Raw genomic sequence first — 27,576 nt, 5'->3', positions numbered from 1 at the left:
CCACATATAACTGAGGCAAGGGTGTAGAGTTACATTCAAGCTATTTTAAGGCATTAATTATTATTTCTTCAAGGAAAAAACTTTGAAATATCTAATTTTAGAGATCAAAGATTTAAGGGATAAAATGATTGACTATAGGGGGACTTTAAGCTTATTTTATTTCAGCTAGTTTCCAATGAAACATTTCTCATTTTTATTTAGTTTAGCTTGATGTACCTACTAAAATAACTAAAAAAAAATGAAAAATGACAAAAACACAGCAAAATTACTAAGACTTTAACTAAAACTAGATATGTTTTTTTCAACACATTTTCAAGTGCTTGTCGTGGCAAAACTCAGTACTAGGCAGCTACTAGGGTCTTCTGCGTGATTGCTAGAGAGCCAACTCCCATGTGTATACAATGTTCTGATGCTGAGATTTGGCTTGTTTATGTTGCTATGCAGTTGCTAGGGTCCGTAAAATCATTGCTTGGCAGGGTGACATTTAAAGACTGCATGGCAGTCTGTGGCAAAAGAGCCCACCCCCATGTCTTTATGTTGTTTTGATCCAGAGATATGAACCATTTGATTTACTATACGGTTGCTAGGGTGCTATAAATGTTGCATTGTGGTCTAACATCTGCCTGAAGTGTACATGAATAGACTCACTCCTTCTTTCAAAATCAAGAAGTCGAGGGTCTGTCGCAATAAACTTCCCTCGCCCACTTGACGAAGTTGAATCTGCACCTCAAAATGGAGGCAGGGATTCGCCGAGGGAAAGTGATTAGGGAAGTTTGCGAGTGTATGTCTAGAAGTCGCAAGGACTGTTCTAGCACACCACACATGCACGTTCAAGCTCTCGTGTTTAGCATATTTAATGCGCACTTTTGCAAGGAATTACCCGAAAGTGATTTATTTACTGTTATTTTTATCTGCCGTCAGACGTTTTGAGACATCATTGGCATAGTGCATTGCTATATGGTAACACATGTTTACATCTACAAAGTATCAGATAAGGACTCTGTATCGACAGATACTCAATATTCAATGACTCGGATTGGCGCTTCAAAATACTCAATTGGGACGTCCCTAAAATAAAGTAAATGCATGTGACTGACCTGTGGCGGGCTCCGGCTTCCAGAGTTTCCTAAGCGCTTCTCCTCCTCCCAGAGAGAAGGTAAAAGGAGTTGAAAATGGAGGTCCATCAAGGTCTGCTGGAATCACATTGACACGGTCGACCTTGTTCCCGCACATGATCATGTTTTTGGAGGTGAGATAGGGGGCATTATCATTCACGTCACCCAGGAAGACCACAACAGTGCATGTCCCTGTAGCTGGAGGCTGTCCTGTGAACAGCATTTAGACAAAAAGTTGTGTGCAGAGATTAAATTAGGATTTTTAAGAACAACAAAATACGTCTTCATAAAAAAATAATATATTTTCACGTTTAAAGGGGAGCGCAACCAAAAAAAAAAGTTTGAGAAACACTGGTTTATGTACTCCTCATTTTTTCTTAGTCTCTTGATTAGTTTTGCTATTGTAACCTGCTGTTTTGTGAAGACTTTTTATGGTCACATTGAAGTCTGTTCAAGTTAAATCAGGTGCTCATATTTGTCATGTTTTAGTTTGGTTTATTATGTATTTGTTTATCTTGGTTGTGGTTATCAATAGAACTGCACATGGGTTCTCAACTCTACTCGCCTTCAACGTAATAACGTTACAGGAAGCTAGACCAGCGATGAACCCAGCAGTTGTTCCCCTGTGTTTACGCCAGGGGAATCGCCCCATATCGCCCCAAATCCATATGTTATGGATTTCTGTGAGCTTCATGGCCGGATTCACAAAACATTCTTTAGAATAAAGTTCTTCTTAACTGCCAATTTCTTCATATTTTATAACTTAAGAAAAACGATAGAAACAAAAATGTTCTTAGGAATGTTCTTATCTTTTTCTTTTTTTTTTTAAGATTATTCTTAAGACAAAAAAATCTAATTCTTAAACAAATTCATTTTACATATGAGTTTGAATTTCTTGCATCTTTGGACTCATGTTTTCTGTGCTTTTAGTAAACTTCCAAGTGTCTTCTTTCAAATAAGAACACAATAATAATGATAAATATAGCTGCAAGAAAAAAAAAACATTTTCGTAAACTGAAATAAAATAGAAAGTTCAACATAAATGAAAAACTAAACGAAACTAACAACAGTTACTGAAAACCTAACTGAAATAAAATAATGATTAGCAAAAATAAATAATCGTTTTCGTAATTAATAAGCTCTCATCCTGTACCGGATAATCATGTTTTTCCATTCCACTGCACTACTTTATTTTTCAATGTAAACATGCGCTAGATGGACATGCATGACACAACATTCTAAAAACGGGGTACTCAAGTTAACCCTCTGGGGTTCTTCGTTTTCCAGTCACACTCAGGACCTTCGCGGTCAAAAGTGACCGGACCCCTGAAATCAATGTTTATTTTTTTTTCAGTAAAATCAATGAAATTTATTTTTGTTCAATAATATTTTTTCTCTTTTTTTGTGTGTGTTTTGAGAGAATTTTATGAAAATAATTAATATTTATGCAATAATTATGATACATTTTTTCCCATTGAATAAAATAGAAAATGTATGTATATATATATATATATATATATATATATATATATATATATTATTTGTATTATTTTTTAATTAATGCTGTATTTCAGGTTAAAGTGGATCCTTGGCCTATAGAAAACATTTTTTAAAATCACATTGGAGCCATCTGGTGGATATAGTGAGCATAATTATCATGCAATATCATATTTTAACCACTAGATGGATTTACAGCCTCTGTAGAAAGGCTTGTGAATTCTAGTTGTTTTTGCACATATTTGCCTATTTTTTTTTTCAGGTTGTGGATTTTCATTTATAATAAGTGATTCTCAAATACTATTTTTGTCAAGTTTTTTGTTTGTTTGGTTGTTTTATTTTATTAAAAAAAAAAAAAAAAAAAATATATATTATTTTCGCATAGACATGAAAATCACTATCCAAACTTAAATGGTTGTAAGTCAAGAATGCTTTGGAATATAGACCTATGGTTGGTCTTGTTTTAAAGAAGACATTTGCCAGATTATTGTAGAAGTGACATAAATTATGAAAGTGAAACAGAAAAAAAGTTATGTAAGTTTGAGTTGATGAAAATGAACAATGTAAAACTTTAATTATTTATATTTTATATAAAATATATATATTACAAAATATATTTTACTCTAAAACTGCAAGAAAATTAAAGCCAAAAATCTTAAGAAGTTGTGTTCCAAATTTTAGGTTGATATCTCAAAAAATAAGCTTTCAGTCAAGATTTTATTTTGGCGCATTCCAAACTTTTTCACTAGATGGAAAGCCAAGCTTCCTTACTGACCATATAAGGGCGCCTCCATTTCCATATATGTTTTGAGTGATCTGAACCATGTATTTCCATAATTTTCATACAATTTATGAAGTAGACATCCTATTTAGAAGTAGTATGGGTGGTTTGACAGTATTTGATTTGAATTCAACCTCTAATAAACGCATAAAAAGAGCACATATTGCTGCAATAGGAATAAGGAAGAATTCCATCGTTTGATCTTACACTGTGTGTGTGTGTGTGTGTGCATGTGTTCAAGAGAGAGAGACATAGTGTGTGACCTTTGCATTTTGGACCTAATGTCTCCCCTTTATTTGATTCATTGATTTTATTTCATATATTCTCACATTTCTCTGTTACAGTTTCACCAGTCTCATATTTCCCTATGTGTGTGTGTGTGTGTGTGTGTGTGTGTGTGTGTGTATTATGCAACCTTGATTGTTTACAGTCTCATGCGTTCATTGCTGTGCGCTTTATTTCTTACATTGATGAATAATTGCTTTTATTTCACACGTTTCCCAAAATTAGCTTTTGCAATTGACACGCGTTAATTTGTGTACATGTGTGTGTTTTTGTGTGTATAAGTGTGTGTGTGTGTGTGTGAGTGTATTTGTCTGTTTTGCACTCTTGATGTTTTAGAGATTCCCCCCTTCACTGTTGAGTGCTTTTTTTCCTGCATCGTGGCTGATTTGTAGATTGTACGCACAAATAAACTCTGTATTTTCATATTTTTGCCAATTTCCCATTCATTTCCTATGGCCGGTCATTTTTGACCGAAGGTCCTGAGTTACCCCTTTTCCACCAAGGCAGAGCTGGTGCTGGTTCAGAGCCAGAGCCTAGTTTCAATTCGGTTCTTTGTTTTTCCACACGCAAAGCACCAGCTCCGAACCAGGAAAAGTGTTTCTTAAGTAGCACCAAATCATTGCTGGTCTAGAACAGAGCCAAGTAAGAACCGCTTGCGTCAGGGGCTGGGGGCGGGGTTACCGTGACCAACAAGACGAATAGAAACTTGTGACCGCCATTTTTAAATAGCAGCTAGTCGAGCTAATAGCGGCTTGATTATAATATGCGTCTATGTAAGTTACGGCGAGCTGCACAAACACGTTGGATTCCGATGTATTTTTGCAAACCCATGAGCATCCATAGTAACGCAACGTCCGTTATTGTTGATGGCTTGTTCGAGATGCATCGGAGCGGCGCGGACCGATCGGAGCTGCGGGAGTGTTCGGAGATCATACGACTCCTTGTGCTTTTGGATCGCTTTCGCAGTGCTTTGATGTCATGCGGCGATCGATCTGCGAGAAGCCGATGCATCTCGAACAAGCCTAGCGTGTTTGTGTTTGGCGCTACCGCACTAGCGTTGCTGGGCAACATGAGACGTATGCAGTGACGAAAGATCTGGCTCTGTTGTGGCTCTCTAGCCGGTGGAAAGGCAAACCGGTTCTTAGTAAGCTTGTCAGTCGAACCAACTCCGAACCAGCTCTGGCTCTGAACCAGCACCCGGTTCTTGTTGGTGGAAAAGGGGTAAGTGTGACTATTTTTTTATGACCACTTAGACTTTTCAAATCCTGTCCCCAATTTTTTTGTGTGCTCGTATACCAAGAACCATAAAAGTCACCAAGTTTCGTACCATTCCGACGAAGCTACGATTTTTAACGTTTTTTTATTTTAAAAAATCCGGTCACAAATGACCGAAGTACCCCAGAGGGTTAAAATAAGTTCAACTTTTAAAAGACAAGTTTTTCAAAGCAAAACCGCTTTCTGTGTGAACCAGCCCTAAGAAGCAGAAATGGCAAAATACGTTTTTGTCAAGTCATGTTTTCTCTCCCTTGTCATATTTCCATTTCAAAATTTTATGAGCGAATACGTTTCTCGGGGGATTGCAAAGTTTTGCAAGGGAATCCCATTTTGTTTTATCATCACCGACAGATGTGTACCCTACTGTGCAGTATTCTGTAAGTTAGTAAAGAAGTTTGTTTTCTATTCTTGTGTCTTTCTTTTTTACCTCGTTCCTTGCACATATCCTGTTTACCCAATTAATTGGCATCACTTTGAATAAAAACATCTGTATATCTTATGGATATATTCTCGATGTTTTCATAGTTCACATTTGGAATAGTGTTCGAATTGTTTAGACATACTGAGAACAGATTTTGGTGCTTACCGTCATCTATAGCATGGACTACAACAGTGTAGGTGCCATTCTTGATGAATGGAGATTCCCGGTCCATCTTCTGAACTGTGGTGATCTTTCCTGTCTTCCGGTCAACACTCACCCATTTGGCTGGGTCTTGTACTAACTCATACCTACACACATATACACAGATGTTATGATACTTTTACTTTCTGCTATGTGATCATCCAAGAATCTAGTTTCCCATCTCTAAATAAGCCTCTATGTTTATACAGTGTATGTGTGTGATTATATATTGTATAATATCTATATATATATATATATATATATATATATATATATATATATATATATATATTGTCATATACAGTGCATTAAACATTTTGGTGTCAGTAAGATTTATTTAAAGAAATGAATACTTTTATTCATCGAGGTTGCATGAAATGTATCAAAAGTGACAGTAAACACTTTTACATTGTCACAAAATAATTTTTTTTTTGAATTAATCATTTTAAAAATGCATCAAAGTTTCCACAAAAAAATATGAAGCAGCTCAGCTGTTTTCATCAATTGATAATAATCATAAATGTTTCTTGAGCATCAAATCATCATTAGAGTGATTTCTGAATGATCATGTGACACTGAAGCCTGGAGTATTGATGCTGAAAATTCAGCTTTGATCACAGGAATAAATTACATTTTACAAAATATTACAATAGAAAACAGCTATTTGTAATATTTTTGTACAGTTTTTAGAGTGGTTTTGATGAGATGAATGCAGCCTTGGTGAGCACAAGAGACTTAACATTTAAAATCATTAAAACACAAAAAATCTTACGAACCACAAACATTTGCACAATTACATTATAGTATGATGAAAGTGAAATGAAAGCAGGATAAAACCATTCAAAAATTAAATCTGTGTGTAATTTGATGTTGCACAGCTCAATCACACCTGATTTTGCTCAAGTCCGAGTCTTCATCTTTGACTTCAGGTACAAACAACACATCTCCTGGATATCCATTTTCATTTCGGTAAATTACTTCAGTAGTCTTCTTAAATTGAGGGGGATCATTCTCGTCAATGACTTTCACTGCCACTTTGACAGAGTTTAGCTTTGGTGTGGAACCTGTTAGGGCCTTTCCATTGACACACTGAAATAATTTCTCCTCGTTCTCGACACCTATTTCCACCTCTGTGAGCTCAGATTTCTCAAAATTCTTCCCCTGTGAAATACAATTATATTGAGAGGACACATCGGCTGTCTTTTTTTTTCCTAATTCAATAATTGAATTCTGTTCGCATAATTGATCGGTTTTGATGTCTCTTTGAATACACCTGATAAACTTTTCTTAGAAGTTAATGAAATGTTAAAGTGAACAGTGGCATTTACCTTGATAACAGACAGCACACCTTCATTGGTTGCGGGGTCTGTCTCGATCTTATAATTCCCATCTTCGTTGCCCTTCAGGATGGAGAACACCGCTCTTGATGCAGCCGTGTTCGGTGTGTCCTTGTCTGTGACGCCAATTCTTAGGATCTCCTTGTTTGATTCCATTTCCTTCACTTCAGTGTTGTACTGTTTCACACATATACATTCATGTATATCATATCACACAAGCTTTGAGACCAAATTACTCAATAAAGCCATCTATTTAGTAAGGGTAAAGTGTGTAATTTCTGCACCACAAGCAGCATCAATTGGAACTGTAAAAAAAAAAACGATTTGCTTGATTTGCCCAGACAAAAACCCCACGAGTGTGATGCGGTTGTTGAGGAATTGTGATTGGTTTTGAGTTGCTATGCTGCCTTGCCTTAACAAGCAACAAGTTGACTGTTTACAAACAGGTTTCCTTAACACACTGCCCTTCTCTCATTGGTCAGCCAAACAGACTATTCATTGGCTGACCCGGGGCCTATACTATGAAGCCAGTTTAGGTACCTAGTCTGTTTCAATTTAGTTTGTGCCAACTCTTGGTTTTAGGCATGTAAGACTTGAACATTTTGAAAATGGCAGGCAGTCTGGTTGAAGAACAACCACTCCCTGAGAAGACAAAGGACCTTTCAGGTAATTAATATTTGAAGTCTCTCTTGTCAAATTAGCATCACCATTCGAGATGCAAGTCTCACCTATGCAATCTACATCTCTTTCCCTTGACGCCCCATTCCCCCGTTCCTTCTCTCTCTCTCATGTTGAGATCACCTGAAATTCACCCAAAAATCTATATGGTTTAATGTGAACAATTATCATAAAACACTATTATGTCTGGGATCATTTGAAATGTCTCAGTGCGACTGGCACTCTCATTCTCCACAGAAGTAAACCAACAGGTAATAAAGTTTTTAAGAGTTGTCACAACCCGGCTCAGAGTTAGTGACAAGGAAGCGGGACGCAAAAACTTAATCAAAAGATAATCAATTTATTTACCAAACAAAACTATAATAAACACAAAATTAATGATAACTTGCTTACAGAGTGTGTCTTCCAGGCAAATGGCATCCTGCTCTCAAAAGGTGTAAACTCTGAATGCAAATTCCCATTGTTAGCAAATGCCTTTCAGACACTCAGCATTATATATTTTTTAGAGTCAGGTACATCTTTTACTCTTTATTTCTGAGCATTTGATGGTATTGTATTGATTTTTTTTTACTGATTAGTGACAAGTTTACAAATTTCCGTTTAAGACAGCAAACTGCTGATCGACCAACCTAAATAGGGTGAGTCTTACCTCTGTTTAATGTAATGTTACTTTAGTCAAGTGTATATGGGAAACCATGGCATGACCAAAGCAAAGCTATGTATAATTGGTCGGCTTATATCTGTGGTAGTGGTCATGACCTCTGTCTAAAGAAAATGTTACTTTAATTCAAGTATATACAACCAAGGGGGCTATACAAAAATATATTTGATTGTGTAACCTGAAGTTTGTGATCGTGAGATCCGCGTTATAAACGGCTGGCGTGAGGACCTCAAAGCGACATAGTTTCCTAATCTGAATGGGTAAAATATAAAGTAAACAGTTAAATAGAACAAACGTATTTCTAAACTATCTATCTATAAATTACAGGAATGTCTGTCTGTCTGTCCAACTGTCTGTCTGTCTGTTAATCAAATATCTCTCGAACCGTTAGTCTGATGGATTTCAAACTTGACAGGTGTCTTGCTATGGGCACAAGCTTGGCAGTGCCAAGCTTGACGTTGTTTGAATTAGAAATGCAAAAGATATCGGTAAATATATCGGTAAAAGAATCACACATTGGCTTTTGAGGCTCTAGTCGCTGGCGACTCGCCCTCTCACACTGCACACTGAGTGGCCACTCCCCCTCTCACACTGCATATTGAGTGGCCACTCCCCCTCTCACACTGCATACTGAGTGGCCACTCCCCCTCCACACTGCACACTGAGTGGCCCCTCCCCCTCTCACACTGCATATTGAGTGGCCACTCCCCCTCTCACACTGCATACTGAGATGCCACTCCCCCTCCACACTGCACACTGAGTGGCAACTCCCCCTCCACACTGCACACTGAGTAGCCACTCCCCCTCTCACACTGCACACTGAGTGGCCACTCCCCCTCCACACTGCACACTGAGTGGCCACTCCCCCTCCACACTGCACACTGAATGGCCACTCCCCCTATCACACTGCATATTGAGTGGCCACTCCCCCTCCCCCTCTCACACTGCACACTGAGTGGCCACTCCCCCTCCACACTGCACACTGAATGGCCACTCCCCCTATCACACTGCATATTGAGTAGCCACTCCCCCCACACTGCACACTGAGTGGCCACTCCCCCTCACACACTGCACACTGAATGGCCACTCCCCCTATCACACTGCATATTGAGTAGCCACTCCCCCCACACTGCACACTGAGTGGCCACTCCCCCTCACACACTGCACACTGAGTGGCCACTCCCCCTCCACACTTCACACTGAGTGGCCAATCCCCCTCTCACACTGCATACTGAGATGCCACTCCCCCTCTCACACTGCACACTGAGTGGCAACTCCCCCTCCACACTGCACACTGAGTAGCCACTCCCCCTCTCACACTGCACACTGAGTGGCCACTCCCCCTCCACACTGCACACTGAATGGCCACTCCCCCATCACACTGCATATTGAGTGGCCACTCCCCCTCCCCCTCTCACACTGCACACTGAGTGGCCACTCCCCCTCACACACTACACACTGAGTGGCCACTCCCCCCACACTGCACACTGAGTGGCCACTCCCCCTCACACACTGCACACTGAGTGGCCACTCCCCCTCCACACTTCACACTGAGTGGCCAATCCCCCTCTCACACTGCATACTGAGATGCCACTCCCCCTCTCACACTGCACACTGAGTGGCCACTCCCCCTCACACACTGCACACTGAGTGGCCACTCCCCCTCCACACTGCACACTGAGTGGCCACTCCCCAAAATAAACATTCTGACATTACAGGCTTGTGGTTTAAAAATATCTGAATATTATATTTTATTCACGGCCATCATTTGTAGTAGCCTATTCACAAACTGTTTGCTCAAGCGTAGCGTTTTCACTGAGTTCACTGTGTGCTCCCCTGAATCGTTGCGCTTATTCATTTGTGGATGTTAACTGAATCTGTAACTCAGCTACACTGTATAATTCTGAACATTATATTTTATTCTGGTGTGCTTAACGTTATTGTTTTCTCAGAGTTTAGAACTCAAACATACCAAACCAACAATTACTAAAAACACGCAAAAACAGATTTTACACGGGCATTGCACTAGTTGTAAAAATGACCAATAACAAATTTTCCTTCCAATCTAAATTCGAGGTTGTGAGAAAATGTAGTCAGATAAACGCTTAATTGGAATCAAATTACTTTTCCACACGGAAAAGACAGTAACACGCAGTAACCTTCACCTGCTTATCGGAAACTGTCGTTGGACCGATTGGGCAGGCCTTACAGGCACCATGAAAGTGGTTTGGCTTTTAGCAGTGTTCATCGCCATATTAACTTACGTTCCATGGCTAAGCTGGGGCCTATACCATGAAGCCGGCTCAGGGGGATAGCCAGGTATGTTTCAGTTTAGTTTGCGCCAACCCTGTGTTTTAGGTACCATGAAAGTGGCTCAGATTTTAGTGGTGTTCATTGCAACAGTAACTTACGCTCCACGTCTAAAGCCTGGTTCACACGGCAGGATAATTAGGCCGATTTTAGCCCCGATTTACCCCTTCCGACAATCTTATAGATGCTCCGATTATCGTAAAATAATCTGATCAGATATTCCTGCCATGTGTGGTGTGGTAAGAGTCCTCTCGTCTGCTCGGAAGGACGTCGGGACCGCTCCGATCTCAAATCGGGGATATCCAACATGTTGGATTATTTTGGCCCGATTTCTCCTCTTGTGTGGTGTCACCCGGGGACAAACGAGCACACAGCCTGTGGACTGTGGCGTGTAGCCAATCAGAAAGCGAGGTGACGAGGCGCAGAGGAAGCACCGGGAAACAAAATCAAAACAGCTGGCGGCATGGCACAGCAGAATGGATGGATTCGTCAGAGATGGATTCGGTTGAAAACAAACTACAAACTATCGCCACTGCATCCTCTTCGTCCGCCATGATTGTTTACTCTGAAGTCACGTTTGATCTCGAGGGATTTTGCAAGATTTTCCGTCTGACCTGAGAATTGCTCGGGAGTCAAATCGGTTCGTGTGTGATGTGTTGATTTTGCTGTGTGGCTGAGCACCACACACTGTACGACCAAAACTGTTTGACCCGTGATTTTTTATCGCCGTGTGTGGGGTCTCTCAGGTTTGGAAAATCGGCCGACAATTTTAAAATCGTCCCATGTGAACCAGGCTTAACCTGCTCCGGGGCAGGATATGTTCTGGGTAAGTGAACTCAAAACCGGACCAATCAGCTGTGAGCAAAGTGACACATTTATGACGTAATAAATTGCTCCCCCAGTTTATCTCGATCCAAATTAAAGGTCACTACAGAGTAAAAAAAATTTAAAGACACTATTGTCTGGCTTTTAGTGATGATTATTCAATTATTTATAGGATTTATAGGATTATTATTATATCCTTAATCCATTACACACTGGCTAAATAGTTTAACAATTATTATTAAGCATTTAGTTTAAATGAATATAAATATTTAGCTACTGATAATATATAAAATAAGATGTGGAATCGATAGAAAAAAGCTTTAAAAATTACTACATGTGTGCTTTTCGAGTCTCTGCATACCCTTATATTATCAACTATATAAACTAACTATGCAAATTTCACTTGCACTGATATAACAAAATATTTTCTTCCATGAATGGATTGGTTTGGTTTGGTTCTGCAACTCGAAACTAATCCCGTAACCCTTTGTTACAGAGTGTGTTCAACTAACATCATGGTGCATGGTTACACTTTTTTTTTGGCACATCAATCTACAAAGACTGTCCAGCCTGACTCACCGTGGCAGATTTGAATTCTGGTAGATGGGTGTTGGTATCTCTGATGTCCAGAAAAATAGTTCCAGTTGAAGACATTGCAGGTGTCCCATTATCCTTCGCTTCAACTAGCACTTTATATGTTTTTACGATCTAAAATACAAGAGACAGAAAAGATCAAAAATACTGAAAAATGCTCAAAACATGCATTTGCCTTTCCGTTAGTTACTCACATCATAGTCAAAGCATCCCGTGAAGGTGAGCTGTTTGATTTTAGTGGTCCCAGGTATGTCCTTCAGGGAAATTTTTGGTAATGCAGGTTCTTGTGACACCACCCTCATGGTGAACTGTGAATTAGGAGTATCCGGCTGATCATTGTCATGAGCTTGTAATGTTGCTTGCAGAATGCCTGTTCAAAGTCAAACAAGGATGATTAAAAAAGAGAACATACTGTATCTATGCTTGGCATTTAATGCTAACAGTTTAGTTTCAATAACTGCTCCTTTATGAACTGGGGAGGAAGTTTTGACTTTTAAGTTTGTCTTCAGTTGCAAATATCAGTGAATTATTTTATCTGAAATGAAAAGATCAAGAACAATAAGACTATAAAGGTCTATTAAGAAAAGTCTGAGAGAAAATTCTCATTGGCCAGCAAAATAGTTCATTCCTCCACCACAATCACGCCGTAGGTTTAATCAGTGTTGTTGTATTGAGCTGGTCTGGATACTCAAACACATAGAGCAATGTTCTGTCCATGTTTACACTTTTCAGGAGAAGTAAACTTACAAATGGCTAACTTATAATAGTTTCTTTATAGAAAGCATTTTAACAGAACAAATATATGCATATATGCAGTAATACGTGTTCTCTGAACCTTCAGGAGTGTTCTCCTGAACTGGTACACGGATCATTTCCGGCGAGAACTTGGGACTGTTGTCATTCAAGTCCTTTATGTCCACGTTGAATGACAGCGTTTTGTCCAACTCTTTATCAGTCTGCCTGTCCAGCACGTCAAAGTCCACCTACAAAAGAATCAAAATGTCACTCTGAACTACATCAACATAAACTAAATCAGTCCATTCTTAGTCCAATTCATTCGCTGTATTATTTTGTTAGAATTAATGTCATTTCAAATCCCGCCTTGAAATCGTGCTTTGCCACAGGTGAGATCTTACATGGAAGATGGGATTCACTTCCCGGTCGATGGGCCGGTGTACGAATACAACACCAGTGTTTTCGTTAATGGAAAACAAACCAAATGGTTCTCTTGTCACCCCGTCTCCTTGGAGGCGGAACTTGACGGAGTTGTCCTTTTTGTCATTGTACATCTAGTATCAATAAAAAAAAAACACAAATTAGATTCATGTACCATTTATGATTATATATGTGTTCACTTTTTAGCCAAAACATGCATTATTCAAAATAAATCCATTTTGAATTCACGCAGACTAAAATAAAAACAGATATTGCCAACTGGCTGTATCATTGTTTGTCAGAGAAACAAGTTTGTATACTAAGCATGCTTCCTAAATCTCTGCAAACAAACATATATGGTATTTTTATGCTTTAGTACAGTCAAATACATGGAATTGTATGGTTGTATGGCTTTTAGTTCATGTCTGTTTGGTTTAAGGTCATAGTATTAACATTAGGATCACTAGAAACTTCCAGCCGAGTGTGTTTGTGCTAAACTGTGCAGGAAATTGGCCCTCCCGGAGCTAATTTAAGTTAATTTCAATATGATAACCTTTCCACAGTCCCAGCTTTTTATACTTTTTTTTTAGAATTGATAATTTTCCTACTTTCATGTAGTAGAATTATTTTTGAAAAATACACAAACGTCCAATACCATAATAACAGTTATCTAATATTAATACCACGCAAACTAAAATATTCAAACTAAAGATATCAGCATAATAAAGCCGATATCATTAAATTCACACTGATATTTTGTTGTTTTGAGTTGTAAAAAATATAAAAGAAAAGAAAAATAACATGTATTGTCGACTCTATACTGTCTGCCATTGGAAAGTCATAAAATGTACGATTTGTTCTTAATTTTTGTATAATATATTTGAATAAGTTTTGTTATCAGGTTCATGTGGACTGTATTAGGTAACAGCTTTGTAACACAAGAAAATAAGAAACGTTGAATTTCAGGTAGATATTAACAAATATACCCAGAAACCCCATTTTATTCCAAAATCGGTGTTTATCTTGGTCACAACCTTCATTGCTATTATATTATGCCGTTTTCTAACCACAAAATAAACACACAGCTCTGATGTCAATCTAAAAGATTAACTACCGGACAGCTCGCGGTCATTCGGCAAACAGTCGCGGACATTGGATCCATTGTGATATTTTAGCTTTGTGCACAAACTTGCACACCGACAGGCCTTCACCTACACTTGCATAAGTTGTTTCTTCCAGTGGATGCAGTCAACCAGACCATTGAGGAGACCATCAACAAGGACACACAGACACCAGGAGGAACAAAGGGCTTCAGCCTCAAGGCTGTCCCGAAGTACTACCTGACAGCAGAGTACCGCAGCGCATACATAAGAAAGCTGAGAGAGGTGTTTGGTTGCGGTGATTCTCAGCTGAATCATCCATAACTACAGCCGCCCAGGTTCAGAAGAAACAGACTGCGTGACTGCGCGCAGGACATCACAGCCAAGAAAGCACAAGAGATAGTAGTGCAGTTCCTAAAAGCACATTACTGGCTTTGCAAACAGTGGCACAAAACTTAAAATACCCGGCAGGCATGTAAACAAATAAACAAATAAAAATTTGTTTATTTGTTTTGCCTGCGGGTATTTTAAGTTGACTTTGAGTTGGACTTTTTTTATATTTACTGTTGCATTAAAGTCCAAAAGTGAAGAATTTATGTTATTTATTTCTTGATTGTTCAAGTAGAAGCTGTTTTTGACCAGGTCAAATGTGTGTTTTCTTAAAATACTAATGAGAATAAAAAAAAATTACAAAGTTTTCATTTAGACCCTAAACATTCATATTAACTTTTACAAAAATAGCATTATATGACCCCTTTAAGAGTTAAGAGCCCAACTAATGGAATCACTAATCACTGTTATGGTGACTTCAAATGAAACACATTAGAGTTAAAACTCTAACTCTCAATAAGAACTTCTCTAGAAGTCTGACAGAAATAAAGTCAGTCTGGTTAGTAATAAGTGAAGCTGGACTGGTAATGCTATTAGTGGAGTTGTTTAATCCTCCTCTGCTGAGATCTTCAGAGATTTAATGTCTTCTTTATTCTTCCTACCCCTAACCCCGCCCCTAAACCTACCAGTCACTGGGGTTAAGACCAATCAGGGATTAGTTCCCTAATGAATATTCATGAGTATTCCCCTACCATCCTGTGAAAAAAAATTATCGCTGCCCGGACTCATCCAAGGGAGCCAGGTGGCACAAAGCTAAAACGCTCGGAAATGCAGTGCAACAACAAAACTTTGCAGTGAGTGAATGAGTGAACAAGGTTGAAATAGGCTGAAATATGTTGCTGTAATTTATAGTAATTCTTTCAAAATTACTAAGAAGGTCTAGTTTCAAATAAAATTATTTTGAAGTGTTGGTGCTTAATGCAACAACATCGAGTGTAAATGATAAATCACATTTGAATCACATTCTCCGTGGGCGTGTCACATTAGCGGAATAATGAGATGCGAGAACGATAATGAGAACGGCTGACACCTCTCTCTTTTTATATAGATTACATAAACAGGGAATATTTATTTTAGTTTTAAATTAGATCATTTAAAAGTTCAAACCTAAATGATCATAAACATATATTGCTCATATCTGGGTGAATAGTATTAGCTGAGTTTTTTTTTTAAGTTTAGAGACGTGCTCCAGAAAAAAAGTTCACGGACACGGAGAGGCCGCACACCCTGTTTACTTTCTTTATTTTACAAAAGCACAATATTTTATTTCGATTGTAGGTGGGCACATTAAAAAAGTAGACATTTAACTTTTTTTTTTTTAATTTATCTTTCGTATGACCAGAAATGATGGAGTAGTGTAAAGGGTAACTAAACCCCTGGTCAGAGCCTGACTCCACCCACTGGCAATATTTGAAAAATGCTGGAAAAGTGGGCGGAGCCATAGAGGGGATGAACGGATACTCTATCCTGATCGTTTTCAATACTCGCAATTCCAACTCCTGACTCGCTACAGTGGTTTTGACGAAACAAGATGGTTCCCTTTCAAGGGAACTTGAGCTGCGTTTGAGACGCGGTGGGAACGCTCTGCGTGATTACGTCGTGAAGCACATGTAAAATCAGTCCAATGGAAGCCCGAAACGTCATGGGTGACGTCATAGACCAGGAAACTATAAAGCACCCCTGAAATCAGACCGCGCCAGCTTCTGTAACCTTCAGCAAGCGCTCTCTGTGAATCTGTCCTTGTCTATTTATTGTTGTTTGTCAAGCCCTATATATATCACTATCTATCATTATGACGAGCAAGCAAGATTATAGACGTTGTGTTGTTCCCTGCCCTCGTTACATCACGGGTGGGGACACACATCAGCTTTTTGTTGCTGTTTGGGAGGGGAGCATGCTAACAGTCAGTTCTCGAGGGAGCTGACTGTGAGCATTGCGAGAGGCTGTCCGTGAGGACGTTCCGCTCCCGCCGGGCGTTCTCCGAGGAGGACAGTTCGGTTCGCGTTCCCCGCGCGGGTCTCTCTGTTGCCGAGGCACGGAGACGGCTAGCATTTTGGGGTTCGCAAACGGATCTGACAGCGTGGGTTGGGACGGGCTCCGCCCTTTCTCAGCTTTCACATGCCAGATCTAGTGTGCTGCGATTTCCAGTTCCGAGGAATTGGTATCGTTAGTGTTTTGTTTAAAAAGAAAGAGAACAAAACAAATATAAATCTTAAAAAGGCAGATGTTTGAGTTTTCAATGAATAAATAAGTCAGCTCATAACTCTGCTGAATAAAGAGGAGCTTGTTTTAAAATAAGGAGGTTTTATCTAGTGCTGTTGCCAGTTAAATATTTACTGGCCAGCTGAGCATTATGAGATTGAAAATAAAGAAGAGTTTGTAAGATGAACTGTATCTTAAAACAGGAAAACTCTGTATCTCAGCCTCCTCGTCGGGGACTGTGGTTTTTTCCCTATCTCCACACTGAGGTGTCGAGATCGTGGAATAAACCGGTTTGTATTTTATGTGTTTAATCCCCAGATGTCTAACTATAGTAAAGTTTGGGTATTAAGTATCATAGTATGACAGTGCCTCGGGTTTAAGAGACGCTTGCGAGCTTTCTCTCTCCCGAGTCGGCGTCATCATTATTAACCCCGACGTTACCCACCAGCCATCTTAAATAATTCATTTTTTTTTTTTTTAGGCAGCGCTGGTGGGTAAAGTATATAAGGACATGGATGAATGTGAGGGGCGACTCTCTGAGGAGGGTCGCAGTGCTGCCAGTTCGGTTGTTTCCCTCTGGTGGCCACAGCGTGATATATATGTATATATAAGTTTTTCTGATATAAAGATAAAGGAAAATAAACATATAATTATGTCTGTTCTTCTGGACGCTCCGCTTTCAAGAAAACTAAGAAATAAACCATTCAGCGGTGTTCCAGAGGTTTCTTCCTCACCAATCTAATGTTCCTGAGACTGCTGGGCGGGAGCAGTCTCGGCCTATTAAGCTCCTCTCAGCACAAAGTGCAAAACAGAGCGTCGCCATTCGGGCTCCTCCGCAATTGAGGGGTACCTGCGTGGCGGTCGCAGTCTAGCCAGTTAGAGACATGCAAGATCTGAAAACTGTTTTATCTCTAAAATAGCTTGGACAAAGAAGAAGCCCTGACGCCGAGGCGATCAGGCTTCTAAGGGTGATCCCCTCTGGGGTAGGGACGGTTTTGAGACATCGTTTCTCCTCAGCGCCCTTTGGGGTGCGACTCTCTGAGGAGGGTCGCAGCACTGCCAGTTCGGTTTCCCTGCCGGTTCGCCGTTTCAGGGCACCAAGGTGTCAGTGTCCCCAAACGAGCCTTCAAATAAGAAAAAAGAAGAGCAGTCAGTTCGGTTTCCCTGCCGGTCCGCCGTTTCAGGGCGCCGAAGTGCCTGCTTTTTCCAACGATCCTCCGAGGAGGGTCGTAGGAACTAAGCTAGTTAGAGGTAGGCAAGATCTGAGGACTGTCATCATCTCTAATAAAGCTTAAACAAAAAGTCCTGTCGCAAAAAACGAGACTATCAGGCTTCTGAGGGCTCCTCCGGGGCAGGGACGGTTTTGAGAAATCGTTTCTCCTCGGCGACCTCTGGGGTGTGACTCTCTGAGGAGGGTCGCAGCGCTGCCAGTTCGGTTGTTCCCTGCCGGTTCGCCGTTCAGGGCACCGAGGTGTCAGCGTCCCCATACGATCCTCCGAGGAGGATCATAGAACGGTCAGTTCGGTTGTTCCCTGCCGGTTCGCCGCTTCAGGGCACCGTAGTGACTGTTCAACCAAGGGACGGTTTTGAGAAATCGTTTTTCCTCTGCGCTCTCTGGGGTGCAACTCTCTGAGGAGGGTTGCAGCGCTGCCAGTTCGGTTGTTCCCTGCCGGTTCGCCGTTCAGGGCACCGAGGTGTCAGCGTCCCCATGCGATCCTCCGAGGAGGGTCGTAGAATGGTCAGTTCGGTTGTTCCCTGCCGGTTCGCCGCTTCAGGGCGCCGTAGTGACTGTTCAACCAAATCCAGAGGCCAGTCTTGAGAGACTGGTTCCCCTAGTAGAATTTCTGGCAGCGTGGAAACTACTGCCACATATTTCTCAGTGGGTCCTGCACATTATAGAAAAGGGTTTTAGAATTCAGTTTGGTTCTCATCCACCCAGATTTCTAGGGGTCCTCCTCTCTTGGTGGCCCCCGAGCAGGCTTTGGTTATGGAGCAGGAAGTACTGACACTTCTGCAAAAGGAGCTGTAGAAGGGGTTCCTCCTCCCAGCAGACAGCCATTACTTCATTGTTTCCGAAAGAGGATGAGGGAGACTCCTGAGGTTTGCTTTCGGGGGCAAAGCATACCATTATCGGGTTCTCCCATTCGGCCTAGGTTCATTACCCCACACCTTTACAGTATGCGTGGATGCAGCTCTGGCTCCTCTGAGACTCCAGGGCATTTGCGTATTATACTACATCAATGATTGGTTGATCCTAGCTCAATCTGAGTTTATGGCAGTTCGGCATCGAGATGTCGTTCTGTCTCATTTAAGGATGTTAGGGTTGCCTCTCAACGCCAAGAAGAGTGTGCTCTGAGGACCACTTTTCTAGGTGTAGCGATTCTTACAGCCGTAATGGGGTATATCTAGGCCAGTCACTCACTGTGAAACAGTTTCAGACTGGTGGGTCTCATGGCAGCTGCGTCCAACGTATTACTTTTGGCCTTCTGTTCATGAGACCCCTGCAGTGGTGGCTCAGGACCCAAGGGGTTTTCTCCGAGGAGAAATACGTTTTCGCATGATCAAGGTCACGCGGCTATGCCTTCGTGCCCCGGTCATGTGGAAGAACCTTGGTTCCTCGCCCAGGCCCAGTGTTGGGGGCTTCTTGTCGACGCATATTGCTATCGACGGACGCTTCCCTCACAAGTGGGGGCGATCATGAGAGGTTGCTCGGCGAATGGCGGACAACACACTGATGGTCTCGTATTTTAGAGCAGATATCCTGTTGAGGCAGGGGCTGAGGCCCAGGGGATTGGAGACTTCACCCCGAGGTGGTGGAGCTTCTTAGGGAGAACTTTGGTCAAACTAAAGTCAAGTCGACCTTTCACTTCGTTTGTACAACGCATTGCTCTATATGGTTCCCCCTCACGCAGCCAGCTCTTCTCGGACTGGATGCGATGGTGCAGGTGTGGCCGAGGCTGCACCTGTACGCTTTTCCCCCGATATCTATGCTCCCTGGGGTTCTGGAGAGGGTTCGCCGGGAAGGGGCTCATCTGCTACTAGTAGCCCCATACTGGCCGACTCGAGTTTGGTTCTCGGACTTTGTCTCTTCTGGACGGCTCTCCCATGGAGATTCAGCTCAGGAGGGACCTGCTGTCCCAGGCAGGGGGCACGATATTTCACCCTCGACCGGAGTTGTGGAAACTGTGGGCCTGGCCTCTGAGGGGGCCAGGCTCATAGAATCCGGTCTCTCGACTAAGGTCGTTGAGACCATTCTCTATTCCAGAGCCCCTTCCACGAGAAGACTGTATGCACTGAAATGGGAATTATTCTCCACCTGGTGTGGTGAGCGTCAGTTAGATCCTGTTAACTGCCCTGTTGGTTCAGTTCTCGATTTTCTGCAAGACCGTTTCTCTGCTGGATTATCTCCTTCCACTTTAAAAATTTATGTGGCGGCTATATCGGCCTATCATACCCCCCTGGGGGGTACTTCTATTGGGAGAGATCTTCTGATTACTCGTTTTCTCCGTGGTACATTGAGGTTGAGACCTGCACTGCACTCTAGAGCACCGGCTTGGGATTTAGCCATTGTACTTGAGGGTCTGGCTCTGGCTCCCTTTGAGCCTATTGAAGAGGTTTCAGAAAAATTCCTCACTTTTAAGCTTTATTTCTCCTTGCTATTTCATCTGTCAAGAGAATTGGAGATTTGCATGCCCTGTCGGTTGCTCCTTCATGTCTGGAATTTGCACCTGGTATGGTGAAAGCATTTCTATACCCTAGACCGGGTTATATTCCTAAGGTCCCAGTTAATGTTGGGGGCCCAATAGTGCTGCAGGCCTTTTATCCTCCACCTTTTAATACCCCAGATCAGGAACAACTGAACCTGTTATGTCCTGTTCGGGCATTGGATGCCTACGTTCACAGAGCTGCCCTGTGGCGTAAGTCAGAGCAATTATTTGTATGTTTTGGGTCACTTAGAAGAAGGTGCCCTGCATCTAAACAGGTTATAAGCAAATGGATAGTCGAGGCTATTTCATTAGCATATGAAGCGGCCGGTCAGCCTTCACCTATGGCTGTACGGGCCCATTCTACTAGGAGTATGGCGGCCTCTACGGCCTTAATTTCGGGGGTTTCCGCATACATTTGTCAGGTTTTATGACCTTGACTTCTCCACTCCAGGGGCGAGGTTGCTTGCTTCTTAGTGTGCGGCAAGGACTTCACACAGAACGGGCATTTGTCACTATGGCGTAGTGGGTATGGGGTTCCCACCGCGTCTCAAACGCAGCTCGAGTTCCCTTGAAAGGGACGTACGTTACGTATGTAACCCTGGTTCCCTGAGAGGGAACGAGACGCTGCGTTTGCCTGCCATACTTCCTGCATGCTCTGATCGACTTGCTTCAGGTTTTTTCAGAAGCTGGCGCGGTCTGATTTCAGGGGTGCTTTATAGTTTCCTGGTCTATGACGTCACCCATGACGTTTCGGGCTTCCATTGGACTGATTTTACATGTGCTTCACGACGTAATCACGCAGAGCGTTCCCACCGCGTCTCAAACGCAGCGTCTCGTTCCCTCTCAGGGAACCAGGGTTACATACGTAACCTGAGACGTTTTTATACTGCCATGGACGTGGTAGCTCGTACCGAGGGCGTGGTAAGCTGAAACCTGCTTACGTCAGCTCTCACCGCTACTGTCACGAACTACCGCAAACATCCAATAAGAAAATTCAACTGCAGTAGCCACCGTTCAACCTGAAGAGGGCAGCACTCAGACGTTTTTACACCATATATTGTAGAATTAAAACACTTTATACCCAAATGTCAAAAAAAGTTGCTCGAATCAATGAACAGCACTAATAAAGCCCCAGTCTTACAGATCATTAATTAAAAAAAGTTGGTTTAGTGTTTAGTTACCCTTTAAGTCTATTTTTCTGCTATGTGAAAAAAAATCTGCCAAAACGCACGGGTGCGTTCTTGGTCCCCAGAGGGTTAATAATCTTCCTGATCAGTTCCATCATTTCAGCATCCCAGATATTGTAGAAATTGACCATACAGTGCAAAATATCTGGTGAAAATGGACGATTAAGCTAATAATGCTAATTATGCTAATCATGCAAATTGGTCAACATATGCAAATTAGCATCCGGCAGTTTCTGTATGCTGGGGACCCATACTTCACATTTCTGCAATACAACTTTGGTGTACTCAACATTTCCAGGTTCACAGTTGGCTACTAGACTATTTCATGATATTGGGGTATTACTGGTTGACATGCTAAAACTCCCAAATTTAGCCATTTTTAGCCATTTATTTTGGAATTATTGCCTTTATCTCATTATTTCACTAATTTGGAACCTACTTTATTTGTGATGAATGAACCACTTGATGAATTATCAACTGGATGAACCAGATTATGTCCATGGAAGGTACTTTTGCCATTTTTTCCGCTTACAGGGGTCAGTCACTTCAAGCGGTCATAACCACTACTAAGCTGCCAGTTGGCAAGCGTTATCATGTCAAAACAGTATCTAGGGATGCATAGGATGTAAAAAATCGCAACTCCCCAGGTGGTACCAATACGTGAAATTTTGGGTCTTGGCCCAAGGACTAAATGTCTTACCCAAACCCTCCAACATGCATGGTAGCACAGAAAAGAAAACTGCTATCATCAAGCGATTTCATGAGGTCTTTACGTTTTCGTGAACAGGCTGAACTCACCACACTGGAATCAGTGACTGTGTAAAGTTACCTGTGTTAGCTCAATTGGATACGGTCCAGGCCTGTTCTCCTCAAGATCAACGGTGGACAGAACCCATCTTCTCTTTGAACGAATAAGAACAGCTTCCTTTGAGATAGAAAGAGATATATTGAGTGATGATCAGTTTCCTTTCTGATTTTGCACTGTAAAGCTTAATAAGTCTAGTCTACTCATATTAATTGAGGAGACGCATTCCCCCATTTTAATTTAGTAATAGTGCCTAACAAAACTTGTTTTACTAAGTTCGCCTAATGTGATCTTCCCATTGAATTAACTTAAATATTTAAGGACAGATAACTTAAAAGGCAAGTAGACTTAACTAAAATTGTATGCTACATAGTAATAACAATAATAATAAAATAATAATAATAATAAGGAAATTAAAAATACATGTAAAAACATTTAAATAAAATTCCATTCTTTTGATGGTTGAAAATATGTGTTTGTTTTTGTACAGGGCAATTACTTTAAATTATTAGGAAAACATAAAGCTCAACAGATCCTGAGTGACCTTGTATAACTCATTGGACCCAATATGGGAAGACATTATGGATGAAGTCTGATGATTTTGTCTGATTTTCTAAATCTCCAGTTTGAATGTGTCTTTCCAAAATACATATTTCTAGCTCTACGTTTCTGTATACGTCTCTGTAGTAATGTTACATGATGTAATACATATGTATTCTATTCTAAACGAAGTCTTGTTTTATGGTCTGGCGACAGGTGGGAATTAGTTGTTTTAAGGTTGTGTCAAGACAGTAAGCTGAGACATAACTTTCGAATTAGTTTTTTTAGATTACCTACCCGCTTTTCACGATTGCCGGCATCATTTTTGCTGGAAGCGGTCACTTCAACAAGCTGATGAATAGACAAAAAAAAAAACAGGATAATACTAAGTGAAAAACATACAATCAATAGTGATAGAACATCCCTCTCAATGTCTGAGGTTTTATTGGTGTGTAAATATTTTTACATAATACACTGTTAACATCCACTTAACCGTTCTATGTCCAAAAAAAGAAATAAAAAGAATTGTTTGTCTGATTCAAATGAGATTACTTTTTTCTGTTTTCTTTTAATACTGTGTCACGTTGTCTAGCTTGTTTTAAGTCTGAGAATCAGGACCAACACGAGAAACAACAATACATAAACAACCTCATGCCAAATGCCTTACTCACATAGGTGGCATTATAAAGAAAATGCTCACACCCATTGTTTAACATTTATACATGGTTCAAATGTGGCTGTTGTCATCAAAAAAGCATTACCAATTTTGTTGTACATAATGTGATTGAAAAATTATGGCAATACAGTATGTACTTGTTTTGGGTGACTTTGACTCAGGTTAGTGTCAGGCCGATATAACGTCAATATGTGAACACCCCAAATGGTCTCAGACCCCCCAATATGGTTGATGGGCTGATGTCCCGGTTCATTAGTTTGCCAGATTGGTTCGTATGATGTTCCACTTACATTGTGAACACCAAAAGCACTGAGGTCACTTGCAGCTCATTCCGTTTTTGATTCACTTTGACTGAACTGGATTTGATTCATTTAAATTGGAGCTTTTAGAAATCTCACATATCAAAACCATAACAAATCAGGTAAATAATGGACCTTACAAGCTGCAAAGTTTTGGAAGTGACATCCACATATAAATGCGTGATTCACTCTCGAAATTGCAATTGACGTAGTGATAATAACCATAGCATGGGACAAAAATATGGCATGTTAAAATACGCGCAATGTAACTGCAGACTCATAGATTACTAGGAAAAAATATCCGTATCAATACCTTTTTGAAATTTCATTCAAATGAATTGTAAAAGTAATGACTTGTAAATAATTTTAAATGTTTCACGTATACATTGCTATTCTTGTTATGGTGGAGCCTTTGGTTATACATTATATCTGCACTTTACTAGAGAACCCGCACTAATGTCAGATACTCAGTGATTTGTCCATCTCACAGTAAAATTTAAATCTGAAGTTTTAGTAAATTTGAAGCTTAAGTTCTTTTGCGGCCTCGAGATTTCACGTAGTGAAACTGCGCAGCGCTTCTGTGTTGTACGTCACACGTAGGCTCACTATTGGCCAACTCTGGCGTACAACACAGAAGCGCTGCGCAGTTTCACTATGTGAAATCTAGAGGCCCACAGAGAAGGAAATGAATAAAGTCGTTATTTTTGTTTGTTTTTTTGCGCACAAAAAGTATTCTCGTCGCTTGATAAACTTAAGATTGAGCCACTGTAGTCACTCTGACTATTTTAAAGATGTTTTTCATAACTTTTCTGGGCCGGCCAGTTTCGATCCCTTAGAAGCCTATGGATGAGTGATCCAGCTCTCAGATTTAATCAAAAATATCTTAATTTGTGTTCCGAAGATGAACGAAAGTCTTACGGGGTTGGAACAACACGAGGGTGAGTAATTACAGACTCATTTTGGGGTGAACTAACCCTTTACACATAGGTGACACAATGAGAATGGTGTTTGTGCATGCAAGACAACAACACCACTCTGCTTCCCTCAGATTAAATACTATTGTTTATACTTTCTGCTAAAGACGAACTATAGAAGTCTTTAGAAAAACGTATGGTTGCTAATTCATAAAAACTAACCACTCAAAGAAAGACTTACACTACACTAACTATCTACAGTATGCAAAACACATGAAAGCAACATCACAGTAAAACAAATCACCTAAGAATGTCATCTGTCACTATAGAAATGTCACTTGATAAGAACAACAAATGTGTTTTATAAACTACGGATTAATCTGTGTTTCATACTGTACATAATTTAGTTTCTCTTTAATATGTTTATGACACTTTTATGACACACTTTAACTGCTGCATGCTGTAGGCTACTAAAGCACGAAATACTACCTTTTGGATCACCAATATTATATTTCACACAGATCACAATGTGAATTTCGATGCAAAGTTACTTATAGTCAGTAGATTGTCTGTTGGAGGATCATCACAATAAAGAGTTAAGCAGACAGTCTACTAATACTCTAATGAGAGTCAGTTGACATGGAGTAAAATTACTTATATTCATCAGAATGTTCAAAAGGGACCCTCAAAAAAAAGTGTTACCAATTACTCTAATACCTTGTCATATTTGTAAAGTCATATTATTTATCTGGTTTATTATATGTGAGATTTGTAAAAGCTCGAATTACACAGTGCTCAAAACTTTATCAATAAGAGAAGAAATAATGACTTTTAAAAAAGATTAGATTAAGTCCAGTAGTCACCACTATCAAATAAAACGATTAAGTATGATGTTAATCATTCATTACAGCTGATTATCATGATTAAAGTTGACTCAGGTTTACTCACTGCAAGTAGAAACAGGAAAAAGGTGCCCGTCATGTTGCTGCACTCCTGTTGGCCGGCGCTCTCAAAATGTCAGATCAGCACCTGTGGCAATCACCTTTACTTGGCTTAAGTGTAAAGCTAGACAGCCATCTCACACCTTTTGTGTCCGTTTGTGCAATTTAGAGTGTCTATGGGGATGTTCGTGTGCTTATGTGTGTGTGTGTGTAAAGAGTGTCTTTGAATACAATGAGTCATCTGCCAACACAAAAGCCCTTGAGGCAGAAGCCTGGGAGTGGCTATTCAGCAGAAAAAAGGCAGTGACGTTCCACCTCATTTTTACCTTCAGCTAAAAGAGGACAAACAGGTTGCTTGGCTTGCCATCTGCCAAGAGAAAATAAGCAGTGCTTTTGGAAGTAAGCCACTGTTTAAATGTGTGTGCAGATATCCGTGCATATCCGCCATGTTTTGTAGTTTTTTAACACTTTTTACTCGTGTTTGTAGTTCCTCCTACAATATTAGCCTTTATAGTGAGCACGGATCCACACTTCGAAAATCGACCGGAAATAGTAGACCATCCGCACTTCGGATCCACACTTCGAAAATCGACCGGAAATAGTAGACCATCCGCTAGTGCTGCCGCGATTAGTCGACTTAGTCAACGTAATCGACCGTGCAAATTAGTCGACGGCAATTTTTTTAGTCGACGTGTCGTTTTACTATTGACCCCTATTTATTTTTGGTCTCCCGTCACAAACGGCTCACTGTAATTCACCTCCACACACCAGTCTGTGCGCCGTGCGCGCCCTGCTGGTTTATCTGCTATCATTTTCCTTCACGTTCCCGCCGGCCTTCACTGCTTTGATATGAAAAAATGCGGAGGCAGGTGACGGAGCTTTCACAGTGGGCTCGTTTGCTGCGGTCCGAGTCCGAGCGCGATTGTTCCCGGCGCCCCCCGCAGCGTTGGTCTGGTTTCACACTCAACTCTATCGAACCCTGTTGAGTTTGCGTGCATCTTATGCCATCGCAAACGTGCACGGCGCATGATAGAAAACAGAACGCGGGTCAATATATTGTGTTTTTCAAACGGACTCTTTTGAGGAGACAGTGGATTTCCAAATGTGTTGCCCTGATTGCACGCGCAATGCGCGAATACACTGCAGACTCAACTCTCGCGTATCCAAGATAAATCATCAACAATGCATCATAATCAGCTAAAACGCATGGGCATAAGGTTACTTAACTTCCTGAACAAGCGCTCCCGAGTCCGTGTTGCTTTCACATTCACACGAACGGCGGCACGGGCCCGCCATGCACGCAAGTGTAAACGCGAGCTACATAACTGCGTGCGTGCCTGCCTGCTTTCAGCGCGACTCATAGTGGGCTAGTCCAGACTCTTTCAATTCAATTCCAATTTATTTGTATAGCGCTTTTCACAGAAAATGCATTGCATCTACTTTACTATTCAGAGTGATGTTATCAGTTATGCTTTTCAGAAATGTACATAAATTAATCATTATTAGCTTACTGTACATTTTTTAAGGCAGAACAAAGAGCTAATTTAAGTAATACATACATGTTTGTTATTAGAGGATTAGATTAGGACTCTGACTAATATGGTATAGCCTAATGGAAATGCAGATACTTAATGCTTAGATTGTTAATACATAATGTTTTTGAACAGGTGACATTTTATG

General features: G+C 40.8%; 1 protein-coding gene across 1 annotated transcript in view; it reads right to left on the bottom strand.

Annotated features, from left to right (window-relative positions):
- Positions 1–26,117, bottom strand: part of cdh26.1 (cadherin 26, tandem duplicate 1) — a 34,391-nt gene extending 8,274 nt beyond the window's left edge. Inside the window, exons 1-11 of the mRNA XM_056270683.1 lie at positions 25,904–26,117; positions 23,364–23,417; positions 22,551–22,646; positions 13,117–13,269; positions 12,816–12,963; positions 12,175–12,350; positions 11,966–12,094; positions 6,904–7,089; positions 6,465–6,736; positions 5,540–5,682; positions 1,098–1,325 (exon numbers count right to left, since the gene is read on the bottom strand). Of these exons, the coding sequence (XP_056126658.1) occupies positions 1,098–1,325; positions 5,540–5,682; positions 6,465–6,736; positions 6,904–7,089; positions 11,966–12,094; positions 12,175–12,350; positions 12,816–12,963; positions 13,117–13,269; positions 22,551–22,646; positions 23,364–23,417; positions 25,904–25,936 (1,618 nt within the window). The 5' untranslated portion in view covers positions 25,937–26,117. The remainder of the gene's footprint in view (positions 1–1,097; positions 1,326–5,539; positions 5,683–6,464; positions 6,737–6,903; positions 7,090–11,965; positions 12,095–12,174; positions 12,351–12,815; positions 12,964–13,116; positions 13,270–22,550; positions 22,647–23,363; positions 23,418–25,903) is intronic.
- Positions 26,118–27,576: the final 1,459 nt, after the last annotated feature.

The sequence above is a fragment of the Rhinichthys klamathensis genome, unplaced genomic scaffold (genome assembly GCF_029890125.1).
Source record: "Rhinichthys klamathensis goyatoka isolate OS25496 unplaced genomic scaffold, OSU_Roscu_1.1 h1tg000305l_1, whole genome shotgun sequence".
NCBI lineage: Eukaryota > Metazoa > Chordata > Actinopteri > Cypriniformes > Leuciscidae > Rhinichthys > Rhinichthys klamathensis.
The sequence above is the reverse complement of the archived record's forward strand: the minus strand, read 5'-3'. Positions and strand labels throughout refer to the sequence as shown.